The sequence below is a fragment of the Tympanuchus pallidicinctus genome, unplaced genomic scaffold (genome assembly GCF_026119805.1).
Source record: "Tympanuchus pallidicinctus isolate F22 unplaced genomic scaffold, pur_lepc_1.0 scaffold2, whole genome shotgun sequence".
Taxonomy (NCBI): domain Eukaryota; kingdom Metazoa; phylum Chordata; class Aves; order Galliformes; family Phasianidae; genus Tympanuchus; species Tympanuchus pallidicinctus.
Genome location: NW_026294721.1, coordinates 39,600,916 through 39,622,880, shown reverse-complemented (window position 1 = coordinate 39,622,880; position 21,965 = coordinate 39,600,916). Strand labels below are relative to the sequence as shown.

Below are 21,965 nucleotides of genomic sequence, written 5' to 3'. Positions count from 1 at the left end.
TGCAAGAGCAGAACCTTCTCACAATCTCTGCTTGCTTCCCTGCAGAACAGAAGCACTCTCAACTGCTGATTGATGCATCACTATAGGGAGACAAAAGACATTCAACAGAGTCACAAAACTAGCCAATATTCTGCTCAACGTGCACAGAAGAAGAGAAAATAACAGGTATACCATCAGGACATTGCGCAGGACTAAAATTAAGCTCTTACTTCTTCTCTACAAACATACATTGGAAAATTCCTTTATGCTAAAATTTCTCATGCTTGGTTTTAATCCAAATTGGACTCCTTTTTTCTCCCTTTCAGAAAGTCTAAGAAAAATCAATAGAACCCCTTAAAAGTTATATGAAAACAAAAAGAAATAACAAACATTGATTTTATGTGGAAAAATGTGTCCCTATTTTTTGTTCTTGGAAAATCTACAGAGATTCATTTTAACAGCGCAAAACTGGCACGAAAAATGCTTTGTCCTTAAAGAAGGAATTGTGGTTTTAAAATATCAGTTATTAAAAACTGAAAAGTATGCATGGAACATGCTCAGTGCGGTCAGGCATCTCCCTGAGCCCAGCATATCTCTGTGAAAATATTTACTGAGTACGAGTTCTATCTTTGTGGCAAATACAGCTCTGTGCTAGTAGCTATTTTATGGTGAAAAGATCCATGCAGCAGCAAAATTCACTTCTGTGAAAGCAGCCAGAGGTGTGTGTGTGTGTGTGTGTGTGTGTGTGTGTGTGTGACAACAGGCACTCGGGTCCACTGCCACAGGTAACATTTGTATGCGCTGTGTTACCTGTGACTGTGGTAAGCTTGGTGTTTTTCCAACTCCTGGAGTCATGGGATTACATTAAAGTCATAGCTTCCTTCAAAAAGTGAAAACAAAAAGCAAATACATTTGATAGTCTTCAAGGAAGGAAAAATAACTTCAAATCAAGTGCTGCACGCTCCAAAAGTACAAAGCAAGTGAAAAGAATCCTGAAATATGAACACCTATCTGGGTGATACGATCTGGGAAATTGAAAAGGGGGATACTTGAGGCCAGCAGCATTATGCTTGTTGTGGCATACATTAGCAATATTTATCTGTCTACTGTCTGTATGCATTAGCTACGAATGATGCTGCAGAACTATCACCAAGTACAAACGTCCCAGATGCACGATGACATGAATCACTGCATTAAGCAATGTTGAGGTATCTGTGTGATCCATTCTGCCCACACAGAGTTCATCAGCTGGCCCATCAGGTCTTGTGTTGTTATCTTTCCCTTTGCACAGGGCAGGTGAGCTGGGGCCAGCTCTCATGCAGCAGCTCTCCTCCTGCACCCACCACAGCCATGCACCAAGCTATGCCTGATGGCTCTGTCTAGGGTGGTTCAGGAGAAATGAGAGTGAAGAAAGAAAGGTAAGGAATCCCTACCTCCACTTGTAAGACTGAAATACTCCGCAGCCTCCCTGGGGAGAGAACCCCAGGGCCCCTGAAGCACCACTGAACTCTCTCATGGAGCTTCATGGGTGTCCTGACCCTGAGTGCTAGAGGGTGACTTCTACATTTTAGCACCACAGTGATTTGAATATACCCCCTCATCAGTGACATTTGTGTGCTCACATTAGCAGCAAGTATCAGCCCATCCTGCCATTTCCCTGGATGTGTGTTTACAAGATTCACAAATTCACTACAAATTCACACTTTCACCTCTCCTTCAGGAATTCCAAGTTACGCAGCACACATTCAGCACTGTGAAAGACAAAGCCATCTGAAGTACTCCAACACTGACATCACCTCTACCATTTTCTAGGGCATTAGATACCTAGAGTTCTAATGTTCAAATCCATGAGCTAGTACCTCCCATGTGGCACCTACCGAATTCCAGCAAGAGGGTAATTTGAGTCACTTTTAAAGCTCCTTCTGATTCTTCTCTGCTGTATTCATAAAGTAGAAACTGATGGGTTTATTTCCATCATCTTCACTGATTTTAGAGGTTAGTGGGCTCATACTGAGGCTTTCCAGCAGGGTACTGTCTCCACTGTTGCCTGCACTTGCTCTGCCTATGGAGCTTCTTCTACAGATCATTTTCACAAACACAGAATAATAATTACACAGCTCTAGACTAGACTGAAAATAATCAAATATGATTACTTACATGCTCCTGAGAAACAGCACAGACACTGGACAGCTTGGCTCAACATTAACAGTTTTCATTTTCACAAGTATTGATTTCCAGGGTTTGCTAATGTTGTAAAGAGCAAATAAATGAGCTTTGTAAAGCACTTGGCCTTTCACCAGAGTCAAAAGTGCTGTACTCAGAGGTCCTTTGCTGTACAGGTCTTAATGCTACTGGCAAACTATCAGTGCAGATAACGAAGACAGTCCCTACATAAAAAGCTTTCCATAATAATAGAAAATTGTCAGGTTTTTGGTGTTTTTTGTTTTTATGCCAGAAAGACCATACAGAAATTTGATGTATTTTACTCTTCAAAAGCTAGGAAGCAACATTTCAAAGAACTGAACTGCCAAAGCGAGTAGTATTTACAACAGACTCATTCTTTTCAACTGGCTCGACATCTTTTTGTAAAACCACGGTAAAATCCCACAGAGGAAATGCAGTTTTAAACATTAGCAATTTACTCAGGTATAAAACAAGAAAAGCAAATAACAGTGTGATTTGCATGTGGCTAGAAAGTTAATGCATTGCTTCACTACTACTGCTTGGAAAAGAAAAAGTAAAATTTATTTATCAACCAAGTTGCATAAGCAGCCTATGAAAACTAAGTATGAGTTATAAATCTAAATGAAGTATATATTTTAGCCCATTAACAGGAGCAACGATGCTTTAACTTTATCCATCATTTCAAGAAACTCGTGATGAAATATGAGGTCAGGAGGTCAAAGTGACCAGTTTATTTCTTTAGATAATTCTTTCAGGGCCTGGATCAGAGAGCGATGATTAGAATTTCCGTGGGACCCTCCCAACAAGGTAAGAATTTGCACACAGATGGTCAGTTCCTACAGCAGACAAGCCCAATTTGCCTGCCTTCTGCTTTTTCCTTTTTTTTTTTTTTTTTTTTTTTTTTTCCTTTAGTAATGCTGCATGATACTTTCTATCCTGTCTTGTTTCTTGCTCCTTTGCAAACCTCAGACCATGTGGCTCTGAGGTCAAATTCCAGATACAAATAAGTATGGTGCTGAATAAACAAGGAACATGAAAAAAGGCACTAGTGAATATGGCTTCTGTATCTCTACTCTACAAAATGCAGTTTCAAATTCAGAACAAACACTACAGTCAGTAAGAGCTTTGAGAGAGGTTACAAGGATTAAATTTTGAGAACATTGACTACTTCAGTATCTATTTACTTTCTTTTACTGAGACATATTTTACCACATGTGATATGTGAAGGCAGAACATGAATGAGCGCCCAATTCATGTGCACTATATATGTTTATCAGGCATCCACAGAAGTTACACAACCTGCTTTTTATTACAGAAACTATAAAAAAGGGTTGTTCTTTCTAATTTTAATAAGCTTGGGCTATTTTATAAACTGTTAGTTGCGAGTCTCCAGGAATAAAAAAGTTGAAGAAGCATATGTTACTTTGGTAACAAAAAGCAAAAACCCAGAAAGGAAATTATTTGTCAAACTGCCCTAAAAACACTGGTTTGTAAAAATACATATACAAGACAAAAGGGTGCGATTCAGTAACAGCTACAAAATAGATATCCAGAGCAGCTTCCAGTCACAGAAATTCCTTTCAGGTCGTTTTTTAACCACCTTCACTAAGGACACTATCATTTAACTGCTCTCAGATTCCACTCTGATGTGTCTCCACCTCCCCAAGGGTGGGCTTATCTTCTACATGCCAAATGCGTGTAGAGGATGCACGCATTGCCAAATGCAATAGTACTGGCTATTCCTCCTTGTTGACTTTTGAGTTGGCCCGCATACTTTTAAATAGAAGTTACTACTGAAAATCAGCAGAGAAGATGCAAATATGGGTAATATGTAAATTCCCACTTTTCTGCTTCACAGACTTCCGTCTGCTCAACCAGTTATAGTTTCCACTGAGTCTTATGAGACAGGACAAAATGAGGAGCATTGATTGCACTCATAGCAGTTCCATACAATAAAACTATAGAATGTCTTGACCTTAAAAGCCCACCCAGTTCCAATATCCTGCCATAGGTTGGTTACCACCCACTGGACAAGGAGGTCCAGGGCCTCATTAAACTTGGCCTCGGGCAGCTCCAGGGATGGGATGAGGTATCCGCATCTTCTCTGGGTAACCATATTCCACCTGACATTTAGAATCATTTCAAAGGAAGGCTAGCAGCTTCATCCCTCCTTGGACCTCAGCACACAAGCTCCCTATGGTCCTTCCGTAACTCCCATGACCTTGATAATAGATCATGCAACCGTTTGCTTCTGATGAACTCTTTGTTCAGGCAAAGAGGTCTGCCAGTCCATTACACATATGCCGTCTGGAGTTTCAACATTCTATGATCAGATGAAATATTCTTCAAAGTCAGCTAAACAATTATGCTTTTTTGTGAATTCCAGTCAAGGCTGTTTTTCTAGTTTCCAACCTGCTTTCTTTTTTTTTTTTTTCCTTTGGTATCATAAAACAGTGTTATTTTCACTTTCTTCAAACACACTTTCAGGCAGGACATCATGTTCATTACTGCTGCTCCAGCAAAAGACAGAAAGCTTAAGAAAAAAATGAGTAGTAGAAGTATTGCCTAAAAGACACATCAGTAACAGTGTGGGTGGCAGTCATCACTTCTTAATTGAAGGATGAGGAATAATGAAGGACGAGGAATAATGAAGGATGGTTGAAGAGAAGGGAATGATTCTACTTTCATCCTTGCTTTCAATGATTTAAAATTCTGTCATTCTCTTTTGAAAGCATAATAGAGACCCTGTTTCAAGAAAAATATCAGAACTTTTTTTCAGTCTTCAAAAAGTGCCATACAGATGCTTCCTGTGAGCCCACTTCAAAAAAAACAAATAAACAAACAAAAAAACAACCAAAAAACAACCAAACCCAAAACTAAACCACCTTCACCTTTCTTGAATGGTCACAGTTCAAGGGAGAAAACTGCAAAAGATCTCTGGGAACTGACTTCCTCCAAAATCTACACAAGTAGATGATATAATATGGCAATAACAAGATAATGAAAGAAAGTCTTCCCTCTGGATGAAGCAATGGGGAAAACCATCCCATCCCAGTGGCACCAGGGAAGAAACGTTTACCCTCTGGTTCCTCTGAGCGCAGCCAGGGCCACAGATCCCACACAGGCCAGGGAGGTTAGTTTTCAGCGTGAAGTGTTTATCCAGTAAAATTCTCTCTCTTTTCAGGTAGAAAAAAGGCTTACTGCCCCTGCCAGTGGCTACTGCAGCCTATTAGTCAAATGAGGAAAAAAACTGATCTTGTGAAATTTGGAAGATGTTTTGCCTACAAGAAGGGCTCTCTTTGCTAACTCCCAAGAAAATCTCGTTTCTGTCTCCAGCTATTATGGAATTGCTGGTACCAATAACAGTTGGGATTGGTTGATCCTTCACCATGTGAAAATGACATTTGCTCTGCTAAGCTTGCAAGCATTTGCTAAATGGAATCATGCTTCAGGAAATAGGGTTGTGGAGACATGCTTCAGGAAATAGGGTTGTCCCCCTTTGAGGTGCCAGCAGATGGTGAGGGCTTGCAATTCTTTTTAAGGTCAGCCATAGCAAAGCAGGGCTTCAGCAATTCAGTCAAAGCTTTTTAACAGATATTTATTACAATTTGGGGATGAAAGGTACTCATTAGGCAGAACTATTTCCAGGAAGGTACTGCATTACATGCAAGCAACAGCATCTGTGAACATGCACATGTAGTATCCTTGCCTCTTATACTCCTCATCTATACCCTGAATTGCACACAAACCATGAAGGAACAGACACTCTTAGTCTGCCAGGTACCTCGCTTATACAAGCAAAGTAGTGGCAGTTCCTAATGGCAGTGCCTCAGATGACAGCAGCACGCTCCTGCACTCAAAGCTTCTCACTGCACATAGTCATTTACCCATGGTCTCCCTGCAGAAGAGGGATACGTCCCTGTGGTCCTGCTCCCCATCATGGAAAGCAGAAGAAGGTGGCACGGGATAAGCAAGGCATAACTATCTACTCCAGCATGAATCCCACAAAACACTGTATCACACCTTTTATCAGAGTGACTGCAAACATAGAAAATCTCTCTACAGCAAGCCTGCGCTAAACCCTGACAGCTGAAGGGAACCACCTCCAATAACTGGGGGCAGCTCAAGTCTCTGACCAACCACATGCTAGCTAATCACAAAAGACAGCAGAAGTTTATTTACTACAGAACAATACTCATGGAACAAACACTGATGAAACAAGCACTGAATCTCACTTTGTTGCTGCATGTGAAATGGGTTATTTAAGTGAAGCAAGTGCTAGGCCTGCTAAGACGGGAGAGTTGTGGCCCCAGATGCTGATATAAAAGCTAGTGCTGGTAATGCCACTTCCATCCCACCCAACGCTGCTTCTGATTGGAAGAGCTCAGCACCCACACCTGCTCTTCCTGGGCAGTGCATAACCTGGAAAAAATATGGACTCGAGAGCAGATTCAGCAGTGTTCTGAGGGAGAAGTGAAGGAAGAAAATTTTTGTTTAATCATACAAAAACAGGGGAAACTTTCTCTTTTCCCTCTGCATATTCCTCATACCTCAAAAATGCTACAGTATGCATACTCTAAATGTAAAAGCAAAGGAGAAGTTTAGCAAAATTTACTTTCCATCAAGTTTAGCTCAAGGAGGGCTGTAAAACCATAACTGGACACTCTTGGAATATAAATGCAAACCTGTCCAAATTATGCATGGGAGATGTTTATTTTCACATATTCATAGTCATAAACAAGCATCCCTTTCATACCTTAACCGCTTTCTCGCCTCTGCAAGGCACTCTATCAGGAAAATGGAGAGTAAGCCAAGAGATAAGAACACAGTCATTCTGCTTTGTAACACACACACACCACACTTTCAGATGGGTACACGCAGAAATAAAATGTATTTTAGACAGACCCTTTCCTTAAAATAGGCCACACCAAAATATTAAAAAATAAACTAAGAGCTAATAAAGGTGATTTTCAAGTTTAACTGCTACACCCCTTGAGAAACATAAGCTTTTTCTCTATGTAAGATATTCCTAAGTGCATGTATGCAAGCATGAGCCCACATGTTCACCCTCCAACATCCATGTATGGAAGCAGAAAGTAAGCACAGAGCATAAAGCAGACACCATAGCCTTACTGGAATAAGCTAAAGAATTGTGTGGGGAAGGAATTAAATGACAATTAAAGCACCAAACTGTGGGAAAGGAAATGGGCAACACATTTGTACTTTAAATAGGATTTTTTCCAATAAAGCAACGGATGTAAAGTTCTCTCCTACAGCAGAGGTCCATGAAATATGCTGGTGGTAATGCAACGCTTTCACTGAAGAGTAAAAAAAAAAAAAGTAACAAAGCCCAGGAACACAAAAACACAACACAAAAAGTGATTTTAATCAATCCATAAGAAGCTGGGACAATCCACTAGAATTAAGGCAGATGCATATATAAATATTATTGAGTAGTGTTATCATGAATTTGATTGAGTGGCTCAGTGGACTACATCAAAGCCAAATACACGTAGCATTAGGTGATGTGTTCATGCATACACTACCTGGCTAACAACGTGGAAAATTTCATAAATGCACTCCTTTTCAAATGGACGTGTTCTTAAGTATAAAAATGCTCTTTTCTCAATTGAAAATAATCTTCAATATGTTAAAACAGACATCTTTTTAAAGTTGGCTGTTCTTAAGCAAGCTTAGAAGTCTTTCCTATTTCCCGATCAAGCATCACTCACAGCACAGCTTGAAGAAGGAACTTAAAGCATTTAATCTTTGGACAGTTTACACAGAAGCCTGTCAGGACTCTTGAAAAATACACACACACATACAAAAAATTGCAGCGTCAAGTACAGGTGCCCAGACTAATTCCAGTGCCCATATGACAGCAGCAATGTACACAGACCCTGTCTTGGGTTCCAGAGGAACCAGCATCCCAGTGTTTGTCCCAGTTTGGAGCAGTGAGTTACTGCAGCCAAAGCAAAGAGGGAGAACAATGAGTTACTTGAAAGGCAGACTCCAAACACTTTACTCAAATTTGCTTATGGTCCTAGTTCTTTGCTCTTTTCTTCACCTAAGAAATTAGACTGGATGAAGGCTACAGGAGAGGGAAACAATCTCATACTTGTTGATAAATCCCTTTTCTCTGAAGAAACCGTCAGGCCTTCCACTGTTGTACTCCATTTTAAAATACACGACACCTTTTTCCATTTGGAAAACCTATTATCCAAACTGATTGTACATTTCCGTGCTATGAAAGATATTTGTGTGGCTCCTTATATCCTGGCCTAACTTGATCTACATTAAGTCCATAGCAATACTACTGCATGTCTATTCACTTTTTCCTATGACCACACAATCCTTGGAACAGCAAGGAGACAGAACTGCAACCCATAGGAAAATTATCATTTCAGAAGAGGATTTAACGGGTGAATCAGCCTCGAAAACATGAACCATATAACTAAGTGGAAACTCTGAGCACAGTCCTTTTTACTATGTACAGTAAGCACAAAGCATGGAGGTTTCCCCAGTTCATCATCCTCAAATGGGTAGACACAAAGTCAGAATGAACAGCAGCAGTTTCCAGAACTACTTGCTGAAGCAAAGAGGTTCACCCCATGTTTCTGAAAAAGAGCTTTCATTTCACTTGGTTTCATTTTACTTTGCTAATGGGTTAAGGTAACTAACAGGCCTGAGGAACAGGGAGGGGAGGCAGTGAGGGTTAAGAGCAGAGCTGAGACTTGGAAAACCTCACATCTCCTCCCTTCTCCTCAGCTGGTCCCATCATTTTTTACAAAGATCTCCAAGTGGCTCATCCATCTACCTCAGGTATCTGTCTTCTCAAGACAGAACAGGCATAAGTTCTTTGGTTTACTGCAACAGAGGAAGCTTCACAAGCTTTGAGCTTTGGAAGAAAAAAATAAAAGGAAGTTCCTACATGGGGAAGGGGAATTTGCTCTAAGCAAGAATGTAACAGAGGTAACAGATGTAACAGAGGAGGAGAGAATGACGTAACTGCTAATAGTCAGGTCTCTCATGAAGCAGAGGCAAATCTGTTGTTAGCCCAAATCTGGCCCCACTGTATTAACTTATAAAATCAAGCAAGAAATAAATGAAGCTTGAGTAAACACCAGCGTAAACTGACTACATTGCACACTTCAAGAATGAAGCACTAGCTTCCCTTGAGTGACAACCTCACAAAGAACCAAACTACAAACATAAAAGAATCTTCAATATTCTATCGTTCTACACTGTATTGATATTTTGCTTTCATCACCATTACCTCCCTTCTCCATCCTCCTAACTCTTAGTGTCTTATGTAAGGAGCCTGAAATCTTGAATAACTGACATGATGACACTGCTTTTTTCTAAGTTTCTGAACGTTGAGAAATCCCATTTACTGCGGATTACCATGCCTGAGAAGTCTCTATCAGCCTCTGGGAAGTGCTACGTACCAGAGTGGTGACAGGGATGAAGTCCAAGCCCAGCCTAATAGCAACCAAAGGCGACTGACCCAGCGGCACACTCTGTCGAGCCAGGGAGACTGACCGAGGTTCCCCGGCCAGGCCCGTCAGTTCAGAGAGGCAGCTGCAACATATCAAGCCCAGTTAATAAGTGTGCAGGGCTGCCAAGAGCAGTGAAATGCAAGTGGTAAGAACAGGCATGGCAGGCCAAGGGAGTTCACTGCAAGGATATAATTACTGTGGGAAGTGTGCAACACGGGAGGCAGCACAAATATAAAAATGTTAAATCAGTCTGAGATACTGCAACCATCTGCACAGAGCAGCACATGGTCAGTACGTCCATCTACCTCCCCAGCTGCCTGCTCTGTACTCCCAGAATGTGCCAGGTTACAAACGTCTGTCTGCTCAGCCACAGCCCAGCCTGCGGAAATGCACTGCTTCCCACGCCATTCTCAGCCCGGGGGAGAGCTCATGGGGCCACAGTCCCATTTTCAGCCTCAGGACATATCTCATACTCCCCAAGAGTACCCACACCTTTGCCCATCACAGCTGGCTCCCACTATGTTCACTGCAGCTGCTCACATGCCACGATACTTCCATCCCCTTCCTGCAGCCCCACACACAGCACACATAGCCCTGCTTGATGATGGATCCCTGATGATATTCTTCTTCAGAAGAGATTCCCATATGCTAGCTGTTTGTCTCCAAAACGCTTTTCTAAAAACTGAGAGCAAAGGATCACCAGCTCCTAGAAAGCTATTTCACCATTTAGTAAAGTAACCTCCCGAGCACAGGTGAAATCATGCTGAAACAACGCATTAGTGCCAGTACGTGAACGTGAAACCTGCCTTTACTCAAGGCCTGGTGGAACAATGGGTAACAAGTAGCATTTGAAACTAATCAAAACACCTCAAAACTGTTTAGATCCAGGTACGCACTTAAGGCACGTCGTTAACTTAAGCATATTTTTAAGGGTCTTTCTGAATCAGGGCTTAAATCTTCATGCAAGTCTCTCTGACTTTCTCAAACATATTTGCACAAAAGAAAGTAACTGAGCACATCTCTGCACATCCTTCCATTTCAACACTTCAAAGGCTCTGCAGACAGTAATGAAAAGAATGCCAAAACCACTAAGAGTAGGCAACTCGCATTAGCTTCCTTTCATGATGTTAAGACAGAGACAGACAAACATTTGAGAAGACCCTGTTTTTAAGAGATCTGTATTAACAGACTGTAATGTCAGATAATCACAAAAAAAAAGCCTCTCAGAATATGCTGAAACCCCCCCAGATACCAATGGCTGAACATAAATGTGCATAAAAGTACTGACTGTAATGGCTTCAAAGACATACACAAGTTTCTTCATGTCTTGATATCCTTAGCAAAAAAAGAAATGAAAATAAACAAGTGAGGAATCATCTGTCACAAATAATGATAGATTCTTGACAGCTTTCCTGTCTTTAAGGATTCTCCTGGTTCAACAGCTGCATGTGAAAAGGCAAGCAGCCTCCTGAAGGGCTCTCACTTGCAAACAGTCATTCTTTCAGATGATTGTACGCAGCCGTATGCAGCCCTGGACTTGAAGATCGTGGCTGTTGGGAAAAGTCAGTCACATTTTTCTTGGCAGCTAAAGTCAAAGATGGAAAACCTAGCATACCGGGGCTGACCCTTGCATTTAAAGGTAGAGCACCTAATGCTCTGATAAGAAACGCAAGGCAATATCCACACATTCTTGCATTCCATGAATGTGAATATAAAACAGATCACAACTCAAGCAAGGAGACATATGTCTACAGAGACAGACTCCATAGTAAGTACAGTCTAATGCATCACATACCAACATCTGTTTGGGTTTTATTGCAAAAGGAAGAAAGCTAAATGAGAAACTTTTTTTTGGTGCAACACAGAAAAATTTGAGAAAAAAATTGGGAAAGTAATTATTTACAACAAAAGCAGAGATTCATTCAAAAGCTTCTAGCTTGTTATTTCCCAATGTACAATCTGAAACACCTGCAATGTTTGTTTGAAGTGAGTCACTTTCTGTGTCTTCACAGCAGGAACAGTACAAGGCACAAGCAATCTGTGAAAAATGCCTCCTATGAGCTCTGCTTTGAATTGACTGACTTCCTCCTCCTTTAACATGCAATTGTTTTCCCAATTTTCTATAGCCATATGCTGCTCTAGAAATATACATCTGCTTTCTTAGTAACAAAATTACAAAGCCAGATAGGCTTCAGTAACTTCTGAACAGTAAACTCCTCAAAACCATTAAACCTACTGTAGCATCTTGGTGTCCTGGAACAAGAAACTTAATCACAGAAGCAAGAAACTAACATACTGCCCATCATACATGCACCTGGAAGCAGAATAACTTCAGCTGTCTTGGTTAGGTATATGAATTAGACAAAACATTTCATTTAGTACAGTGATGCACAAAACTTGTTCCCATAGTTATCCAAAAGAGAAGGCACCATTAACACCATTTGACAAGCTAAACTTGATGATCTTTATGGGTCCCCTCCAACTTCGGATATTCTATGATTTTATAATATAAGGCCTTTCATTACTGTTTGCTGGCATAATCTTTCTAAGGAGAACAGAAGGGAAATTGCTACTCAGATGTAAGTAGGGAAGAGGCTGGTGCAACTCAGACAGGAACGCCTGTCCTAACCCTTTGTAACGCTGACTCCCTTTGGTCAGTCTGTGCCTAATGAGATCAACAGCTGAAGAGCACTGAGGTGAAGCACTGCTGTTCAGGCACCAGCAAGAAGGAAATGCAGAAAGGAAGCAGCAGTGGGAATGTAAGAACTGGAGAACTGTGAATGTGTGAGGGAAGATCACACCCTGCAAGCGCTGCCTGGTTAAACTGAGCCTTCCTTCTGATCTTGTCAAGTTCATACAATGATATGCTCCTCCAACACTGCAACATATTCTATTTCTGAACATTTACTAAACCAAAACCAAATAAAGAAAAGGCAAAATGGACCTAAATCTAGTCTGCTATTTGTAAACTCATTTCATCATCTGCAGATGAAAGTCACTAAGAGCTTTACTCCTTCTACTCTTCTCTGACAAGAGATCACAGGCCTCAGTTTTCCGAGCCCACAGACCTAAAGGATGTTATTTTCAGCTCATGAATGAGAGAATGACACAAAGATAACCTTCTAGGAAAAGCATCAGGTTTTCCTTTCATCAGCACTCATCTCTTCCTTTCCCAGTGCTGGATCAACAGCACTGCACTGCACCAGCACCAACGGACCTCCACAAAGCTGCCATAGCAGAGCAAGCCATAGTAATATGAACATACAGAAGAAAACATACAGTATAAATTACAGTAAATATCAGCCATAATTACAGAAGGCCAAATTCAGCAGTGAACTACAAACCACACCTCCTGAAATGAGAGATAAGTGAGGACTTCCCGATATGCTATCTAGACTCAAAGGATGATTTTGCTTGATGACTGCACTCAGTCACCAGTTTTGCTGTAATGCTGTCAAGAATTTGACAAACCTAATAAATACTTTGACAATAAATGCTGCTATTGGGGGTAATGTATTCATAGAGATATAGCACAGAAACCCAAAGAAAGACTGGCTTTCTGAAATGCAGCACTGCTTTACAACGCCCAAGTTAGAATTAACATTACAAATCCACTCATCCTGAGTTTTATGTATGGAAAATATGAAACAGGGTTTATTTTATTATTATCATAAGCTGACACACTCACATTTCTTAGCATTTGTCACCCACTAACACTACAATTTTTTTTTTTAAACACAGTAATGCAAACAACAGGCAGCTTCTACATGACGAATTAAGTGTTCTTTTGCTATGACAAGTGCATGCACATGCATGGGATCTTTGTAACAAACAGTTATTTTCAAGGGATATTAAACAGATGGGAAGATAGGAATTTCCAAAACTTATGGCACGCAGATGACTTTTACAGCAGAAGTAGATATGTAAACTGATTCATAACAAAAGTGTTTAAGTATTTTGTTTTTTAAAACCTAAGTTCAGATTCAGGAAGAGACAATGAACAAAATCCTGCTTTACTAGTGTAAATGTCAATAATTCTGTATACTTACAGTGAAGTAGTCAAAATTCAGCACCACTGTGCTCCACATAACCTCATACATCCAAGCACTGAAAGCAAACACTGAACAATATGAAATACAGCAGGCTTTATGAAATAAAGAGTAATGCAAAACATAATTTGGCCCACCTATCAGCAGGTGACCTAAGAATCGTAATTAAAATCTCCTCACACACATACTAAAATTTGTGAGGGCTTTTGCCAACCAGGGGAAGCCAAGCGTTTTTTTGCTGTTACTGATGAGATCAAGCTTGCTTTATAAGCTACACAGTGAGCGGATTGTAACCATAGTGATTCCTTTTTCTTTTTCTCCAAAAGGTAAGAACCTGGGGGGACTACATTGGCAAGTGCATGCATTTCTTTGAAGTCAAAAATAAATCTTTTGAATAGACACATGGCCCTAGAATTTCTCACTGTTGTTCCAGTTTCTGTTAAGCCATATCATCTCACTCTTCACATATTTAGAATACACTGAGGATCAAGTATTCTAGCTTGGCTGTAAGAAGCACAGTACAGCAGCAGAGAAGTCAGAAATGCTAACTTACAGCTACTTCTGCTAAGCTGAAAGCTGTTGGGAGAAAAGAACAACTGAAATGCCATCAATCTTCAGGATTATTTATTTCACATTCATCTGTTTAGAGCTGCTAAAGATTATTACAACAGCTAGGTGAAGTAAGCTAGCTGAAGTGCTCCAAAAATCTGCTTTTCAGCACAAGCTGTTGTCATTATAGCTGCCCAAAACAGAGAGCAGTAAAGCCGCTACTGTAACTCTTCACAAGCCTGTGAGTCCCTCAGCAGCACTGTAAAATGCAGCACAGGAGCCAGAGTGTTTGCCAAGGCCTGCTGCTGGCAGGAGGGTCAGACAGCTCACCCTTTCACACTACACACATGCCCTGCTGGTGCCTTCAATCCTGCCATGTGGTAGGTGGCTCAGGGGCTTAAAGAAGCCCCTCAAAGACTGCACAGGACAGCTTGTGTTGAGATGAACAGAGACAACAGTGACTCAGGAGCATTTACCCACTCTTCTCCTTTAACAAAAAGCACATTTTCCTCTAGTTCAGCCCCTAAAACCATGGAAAGCACCTAAGGGGCTTCTCCTTGGCGCTGTGAGAGAACAGCAGCAATATGGAGCACAACTCAGAAACCTCCCATTCTTTAGGATCTTGCTGGCACCTGTTGGCTTCTTCTCACATATGCAGAGGTTTGAGAATACAGAAACCACTTCAGTATCTGAAAACACTACACAAACAGCTTGTCAGCCACATGGTGATCCCTGCCGATATTGCTGTACCCCTTAATCTAATTCCATTTAATCCAATTTACTGTCTTAAAGTGCTCTGGCACTTAACGCAAGAACTTCATTCAGGATTAGTGATAAAACACAGCTCTCAGCCCAACGGTCTCATTCACTGTCAAAGTAACATCCAAAGCTCTGCCTATCCAGGCAGATGTCTGCAGGATCACTGTAAATGCAGCACACTGTCAACAGATTCCACTAAAAAAACAGAAGGAAAAAAAAAAGAAAAACTTACAGAATTTGACAATCTAAGATGTAAACATATTTTCCTTCTTTTAGTAAGGAAAGTCAAGGAGTTACGGCTGTGCACAGCCCTACGCATGGAATGAGGAGTTTCAGACATTCATGCAGACAGCCACACAGTGACTGCTTTACCTGAAATAAATTATGTGCTGCAGAAGCTGGGAGGTTTGCTAGCCAGCACTTATCACAAAATGGAATCAAATCATTAACATCTCTGGCATGTGACAGGAAGAGGGAAACGTATTTCCAAGAAGGGATTCTTGTTGCAGACTTGTTCATATGATTCCTCCCCTGAATAGCAGTAGAGTAACCACTACATTAATCTTCCTGAATGTTGCAGCCATGTTCCACCACTGCTCCTGCTACTTAAAGAGCACAAGGTAAGTATTGTTAGCTTTCTTTACCGCATGATTGAATTAACGAATGGTATGTGTACTCAATATATCCCAGTCTTTCAATATGGGATTTGTGTACCAAGCCAGTCATTGCAACTGTTGAAGCCACAATGAAATATCACGCGTTTTTAACTAACATAGCAACCAGGCTGGCATGGTTTCGAGAATAAACCATTTATAGATGTGAATCAGTCAACTCTTACAAGAGAGCTTCAGATAAAACACAACTACACCTTAAAAAAAAAAGAAAGAAAGAAAGATGCCTACCTTCTAAATATATCCTTCAAATTTTATATCTTTTGCCATTTTTGGACTACAGGGCACCCTGCACATTTGATGCCTAAAAAGTAAGGAGTCACAATTTCCATGCCAAATTGAAATTCTCCCATTTGTAACACCACCTCAGGAAAGTAACAAGGAAAACCAACAAACGGCAGGTTTGATTTCTCTCCGTCTCACATTAAGGACTTTGTTCATCAAACTCAGAGGAATGATCCCAGATTAAATCAAAGGACTATGCATACGTACGCTGAAGCATTTTCTAAGGAATTTATGAATGGAGATTTTTTCAAGTGAGATCATTAGTACTGTATAGTCAAAAACAACAAAAGCTGTGTACAAAGTGATAAAACGCCAGACATTAATGCCATTAAGTAAGACTTACCAGACCATCACAATTGCTAATTGCAACAGAAGCTCCAGGGATGTCAGTTATGTCTCCCACGTAAGCGCAGTTGGTCCACAGGGGCTCTCTTTTCCACAACCTCTCTGTAGCAGTTCTAGTCTGACTTGAGTTACCAGCACCATTTCCACTTCCAGTTTCCACAGAGTCTTCATACCACTCCACTACTGCCTCAGGAGCCACTAAACGAGTGTTGGGTTTCAGCCGGAGATGGAATTCCCTTCCAAACGCGGTGACATTAAAATACAGCTGTTTGGGGCTCTGGGATACCTCCCGCGTTGATCTTCTTTGATGGCTTGCAGAGAGTATATTGGAGATATAGCTTCCATCTGCATCGGTACTAATTGGAATCACTAACCCATACGGTCTTGGTCTGCTTTTTGGTAATTCTGCCAAGAGAAATATCCCAAAACAAAATAAAATTAGAACATGAGTGTGGAAGAAAACCTTAAGACTGAAGAACAGATGCAGAACTACAAAAGTGTGTGTCCCTGGAAGAAAAAGTAATGCAAGGATGCAGCCGGCTACTGGCCTGACCATCATGGGCTACATTCACGCACAGAATGCTCCAGCTGCACCCAGTTTGTTATACAACACACAACTACTGTGCCTGCAGTCCTAACATCAAATGCAAATTCAAATGCAATGCTGGACCCCTCTGCCTCTCATCTCCACTGCTGATATTCCCAGTTTAGGATTCCCGTTAGAGTTGCTCTAAACCACTCCGCAGATGAGTTCGGCTGAAGAACAGCAACAACTTGTGTAAGTTTTTATAACGACGAGGGACAAAGTCACTGCACCAATATGTACTAAATTATCTGACAGTCAGTTAGTATGGATAGAAGTCATAGCCAAACGTAGGATATGCATCACTGCTCTTTACCGTACTCAAAACTTACAGACCTTTACCTTACAGCAAGGCCTTAAGTACTCTTGCCACATCAACTGTTCTCAGAAACATGCTTTGTAGTATTATCACGTGAACATACATAGGGCACGTTAGAAAGAAGTGCCTTTACAGATCATCACGTTATGCAAGCTGTAACAAACCAGAGATAAAGAGATGGGAAACACATTTCAGCTATAGGAAAAGCACACACCATGCCAAGGTGCATGAACACAAGAAGCTGTGCTCAGGTATGCACCTCAAATAAACACACACCACAGATGCTGGGATGCACATTAAGCGCATGCAAAATATCCTCCTTGTGCCAAATTTTTCAAGAAGCAGGTCTTTCATGACTCTATTTTCATAAAGCTTGCAGAGCAAACCCTGAAATATTCATTTATATTTATCTGGGGAGTTTCCTGGGGTTTAGTTTTGCTTGATAGCCAAAGAAGAGGCAGCAACCCTTCCGAACTCTCCTGTAAGAAATGCCAAATGTGTCATGCACCTTAAACAGAATTGTTTGCTCCTGTGTCAAGGTCTAAATAGAGTGTGACTTTACTTGCGAAAATCAAGTGATGTGTTTGGTATGTAACTACAATTTAGATACTAATTTCAAATTTTTTCTGCAGTTTCAAAAAACAGAAAAAACAAGAATCCAGTGGATATCACATCACTGATAGTAGCATAAGCAACAGCTTTTCCCTCTGCAGGAGGGAAAAACCTAATAAATCCTCTCACCCATTAACTTGCTGATGTCTTTCCTCTTAGCAGAACTTGAATAATGGAACTCTAAGGTAACAGATTAGCTGCTTCTTCCTACGCTACAGATTTCCATCTGAATCTTGCATCTTCCTGCAGTACAACTGCAGTCATAACAACTGCAGAACAACCATTGTTGATCATATTGCCCGAAGCATGCATGCCCAACTCACAGCCCACAGGCTGCATGCAGCTCAGCATAGTCCCAGCTGAGCACCCATTGCTCAGCACCAGGCAAACAGCAGTGAGCTATTAAGTGTATATAGATTGAAACAAGGGCATGGGGCACAGCTGACTTAAGTTACAGCAAATATTTGTATGCATTGTGATAGATGGCCTAAAAACAGTCCTGTGCACAGCAAAAAACACGCAGCACTGCTTTCCATTCTTATAAAGGAATTTGAGAATAGGTTTCAAGAGTGCTGGAAAAAAAAATGCATTTTTTGGTATATTTGCAATTCTGTTTAAAGTTAATATAAATAAATTACCTACACATTTTCAAATGGAGTGTATAGATTTGCAATCAGACATTCCCATGGGTCAAATCAGGATGCTGCCTAACCAGCAGTAGCAACATCAGCTGACTTGTAAAATTCCCACTAGGTTCTTAATTTGCCTGTGTGAATGCAACACTTAAGAAATAAATAAATAAAGTCCCCTTTCTATCTTTCTGTGTAGTCACTTACCTGGAAGCTCTGAAAATAGCGTTCTTAGCCCTAGATAACAATTACTTGCCCTCTCCACTCTCTGATACTATTAGACACTGATGAGAAAAGCAAGACTTTCGCTCAGAGAAAGGTTTTCTGCTGTTATGGCTTATCACATTCAGCTCTTCGTCATGACACATGCACACCTTAAGGTACACCACTGTAGAACAAGTTCATCTTTTCTGCAAGACTTTTGCAACCTGGGAGTAATCAGGATATTCCGTGTCTGATTTCCATCCTGTAAAAGGAGAAGGAGACACATTCCCAGGCCAGGACGCTGCTAAGAAGTGCACCAACTCTGAAGTCATATTACCTATATGACAGTTAAAAAGACATTAAGGACAGAATTACTCCCTAGTTCTTCTCCTGAGAGAACTGGCTAAAGCACGATTAGAGTGATATTACTGATCCTTTCAATTTAAAGGCCTCCTGGGTTGAGTAGCTCAGATGGCAACACTAAGTGCCACTGCAAATTCCTCAAATAAATATAATTAAATGAAAAATTTTACCCATTCTCAAGGTGAATCACACTTGAACTGAAAATTTATACGTTGATAAAAAGCTCGGTAGCTAATGCCTTTTTCCTGGAAGCAGCGGCTGCTTGTTTTACAAGACTTGCAAATTCAACTAATAAATTTGGTAGGAAAACATTACTAAGGGCTTCATACAGCTGCTTTTTCTCCAGCTTGCATTTATTCCAGTTGCTGAGGGATTTGACTGAAAAATAATGCATAGCACTAGTAGAAGACAGAATGACATTTAAGTTTTTGCACTATAAATATCTTCATGTAACGCATGAAGATGCTGTCCAGGCTGGATGGAGCCCTGAACAACCTCATCTAGCTGGAGGCACGTGGAACAAATGGGCTTTGTGGTCCCTTCCAATCCAATTCTATGAACTGACATACATCTACTCAACAAACTGTTAGGTACTATATCCTAGAGAAGCAAAAAGTGAAAAGTTCCTTAGAATTTTTATCAATCTGAAAACTTAATCCATGTCCCACCACTACTAGTAACTGTGCTTCTCAATAGTCTTTTTCACCATACACCTACAAGTTCAGGTTCTAAAAAAAAAATTAGTATAGAGCTTTATATGAACAGACATCATGCCAAGAGCAGGATCTAGAGTTTCTGGGTAGGATTAGGATATCCTAACTGGGTCAAAGCAAAAATCTTGATTCTCACATGAGTCAACAGTGGGACTGAGTGCACCCTCAGCAGGTTTGCAGATGACATCAAGCTGCGTAGTGCAGTTGACATGCCCAAGGGATGGCATGCCATTAGGAGAGACCCAGATGGGCTCAAACAGTGGGCTCAGGTAAACCTGATGAGGTTCAAAGCCAACATCTTGCACCTGGGTTGTGGAAACTCCTACTATCCCTACAAGCTGGGGCGTGTAAGAATGCAGCACAGACCTGTCAAAAAGGACTTGGAGGTACTGGTAAATGGCAAACTGGACATGAGCCACTTATGTGCCCTCACAGTCCAGAAAGCCATCCATATCCTGGGCTACATCAAAAAATACACGGCCAGCAGGTCAAGCAAGGTGATCGTGCCCCTCTACTCTGTCAGTGAGACCTCATCTGGAGTACTGTGTCTAGATGCAGAGTCCTCAGCACAGGAGAGATGTGGACCTGTTGGGAGTGCCTCCAAAGAAAAGCCACAAAAATGAGTCCAGGGTTGGAACGTCCCCTATGTAAGAACAGGCTGAGAGTGCTGAGGCTGCTCAGCCTGGAGAAGAGAAGGCTCTGGGAAGGCCTGAGAGCAGGCTTTCAGTATCTAAAGAGGGGTTAGAAGAAAATAACAGACTCTTTATGGCAGTCTGTTGGGATAGGGAAGGGGAAATGGTTTCAAACTAAAAGAGGGAAGATTTAGACTGGATATAAGCAAAAAGGTAGTGAAGCACCAGCACAGGTTGCCTGAAGAGGTGTTGGATGCTCTGTTCCTGGAAATACTCAAGGTCAGGTTGGACAGGGCTAATAGCAACCTGATATAGTTATAGGTGTCCCTGTTCCTTACAGGAGAGTTGAACCAGATGACTTTTAAGGGTCCTTTCCAATTTAAATGATTCTATGATCTCCATGACTCCCTAAGCTTCAGTGATGAGAATTCACAGACTGATATTCTTCCTTTTACCTCACAGACACTTCATGGCCTTTATTTTCTCTCCTTCTTAAAGCAGGCTGTACAATGCCAGAGACCACAGTTTCAGTGATCAAATTCTGTGTTCCCTGCACAATTCAGAAATTGCTTTGTACATCTTGCAGCAGAATTCCTAAATTCCTTCTTGTGAGTGCAATAAAAAAAAGTTATTTTTGTTAAGAACAAGAATAGCCAACTAGCCACAAGAAGGTAAGCATAAACAATGAAAAATAAGAATTGTCACATTTTTGAGTCAGCAAAAGCCCTTCCAGAGTCTCTAAGTAGTGAGCTAGAAGAGGAAATGCCTTTTGTCCAAAGGTAATTAAAATTAAGTGACATAACTAAGGACATCTAAACTCCTCCACTGACTTCTATTACCCCTCTTCCACAGCTCTTAGGAAACACTATGCCAGCTGTAGGTGTTCCCTTTCCTATGCTAAAATTCCAGAGTCATTCTTTTCTGCTAATTCAGAGCTTTCAGTAATGACCACAGAAGAACACAGAGAAACAGAAAAAGCACTTAGCCTCAAATTTTCTTCATTTTTGCATCTGGCTTTGAACTGCTGTTCCAGTTGCACAACATTTAAGTTGAAAGGAAACATTTGTGAAAGAATATCACATTCTTTCACTGCATGCCAAAACATAATTAGTTAGAGAATGCCTCTACAAAAGTCTTATCTCTAATTTTTTTTTCTTCCCAGATACACATGAAACTGAAGAATTAACACCACTGGCTCACAGTCGTTGTCTCTGCATTGTGAAACGTGTGACAATTGAAGCCCTAAGCCTTTTTTATTATTAGTTAAAATCAACAGCGTTTAGGAGAGCTTATATATATACATATTTAAAATAGACTGATCAAAAATTGTTCATTTGGATGCCAACAGTACAAATTGAAAATCATAAAAATTCTTTTAGGGAACAAGATTTCAAAAGCATAGTATAAACTGGAATCAGGAAAAACAGCAGAAAGGCAGGAATTTCTGAAAATACATGAAAAATTTTTTCCATGTGTAGACCAAGCTACACAAATGTGAAGACATTACGTTTTTCTTAGGAAATATTTATGTGCCATTTAGTGTTCATTATCCTGGTGGGATTTTTGCTAACACAGTATGTATAAGGGCTG

At 40.7% G+C, this 21,965-nt stretch overlaps 1 protein-coding gene across 3 annotated transcripts in view; it reads right to left on the bottom strand.

The window, feature by feature from the left end:
- Window positions 1-21,965, bottom strand: part of ADAMTS3 (ADAM metallopeptidase with thrombospondin type 1 motif 3) — a 141,877-nt gene that overhangs the window by 102,783 nt on the left and 17,129 nt on the right. For all 3 annotated transcript variants that reach the window (XM_052683185.1, XM_052683186.1, XM_052683184.1), the window contains one exon: window positions 16,319-16,725. In XM_052683185.1, coding sequence (XP_052539145.1) covers window positions 16,319-16,725 — 407 coding nt within the window. The remainder of the gene's footprint in view (window positions 1-16,318; window positions 16,726-21,965) is intronic.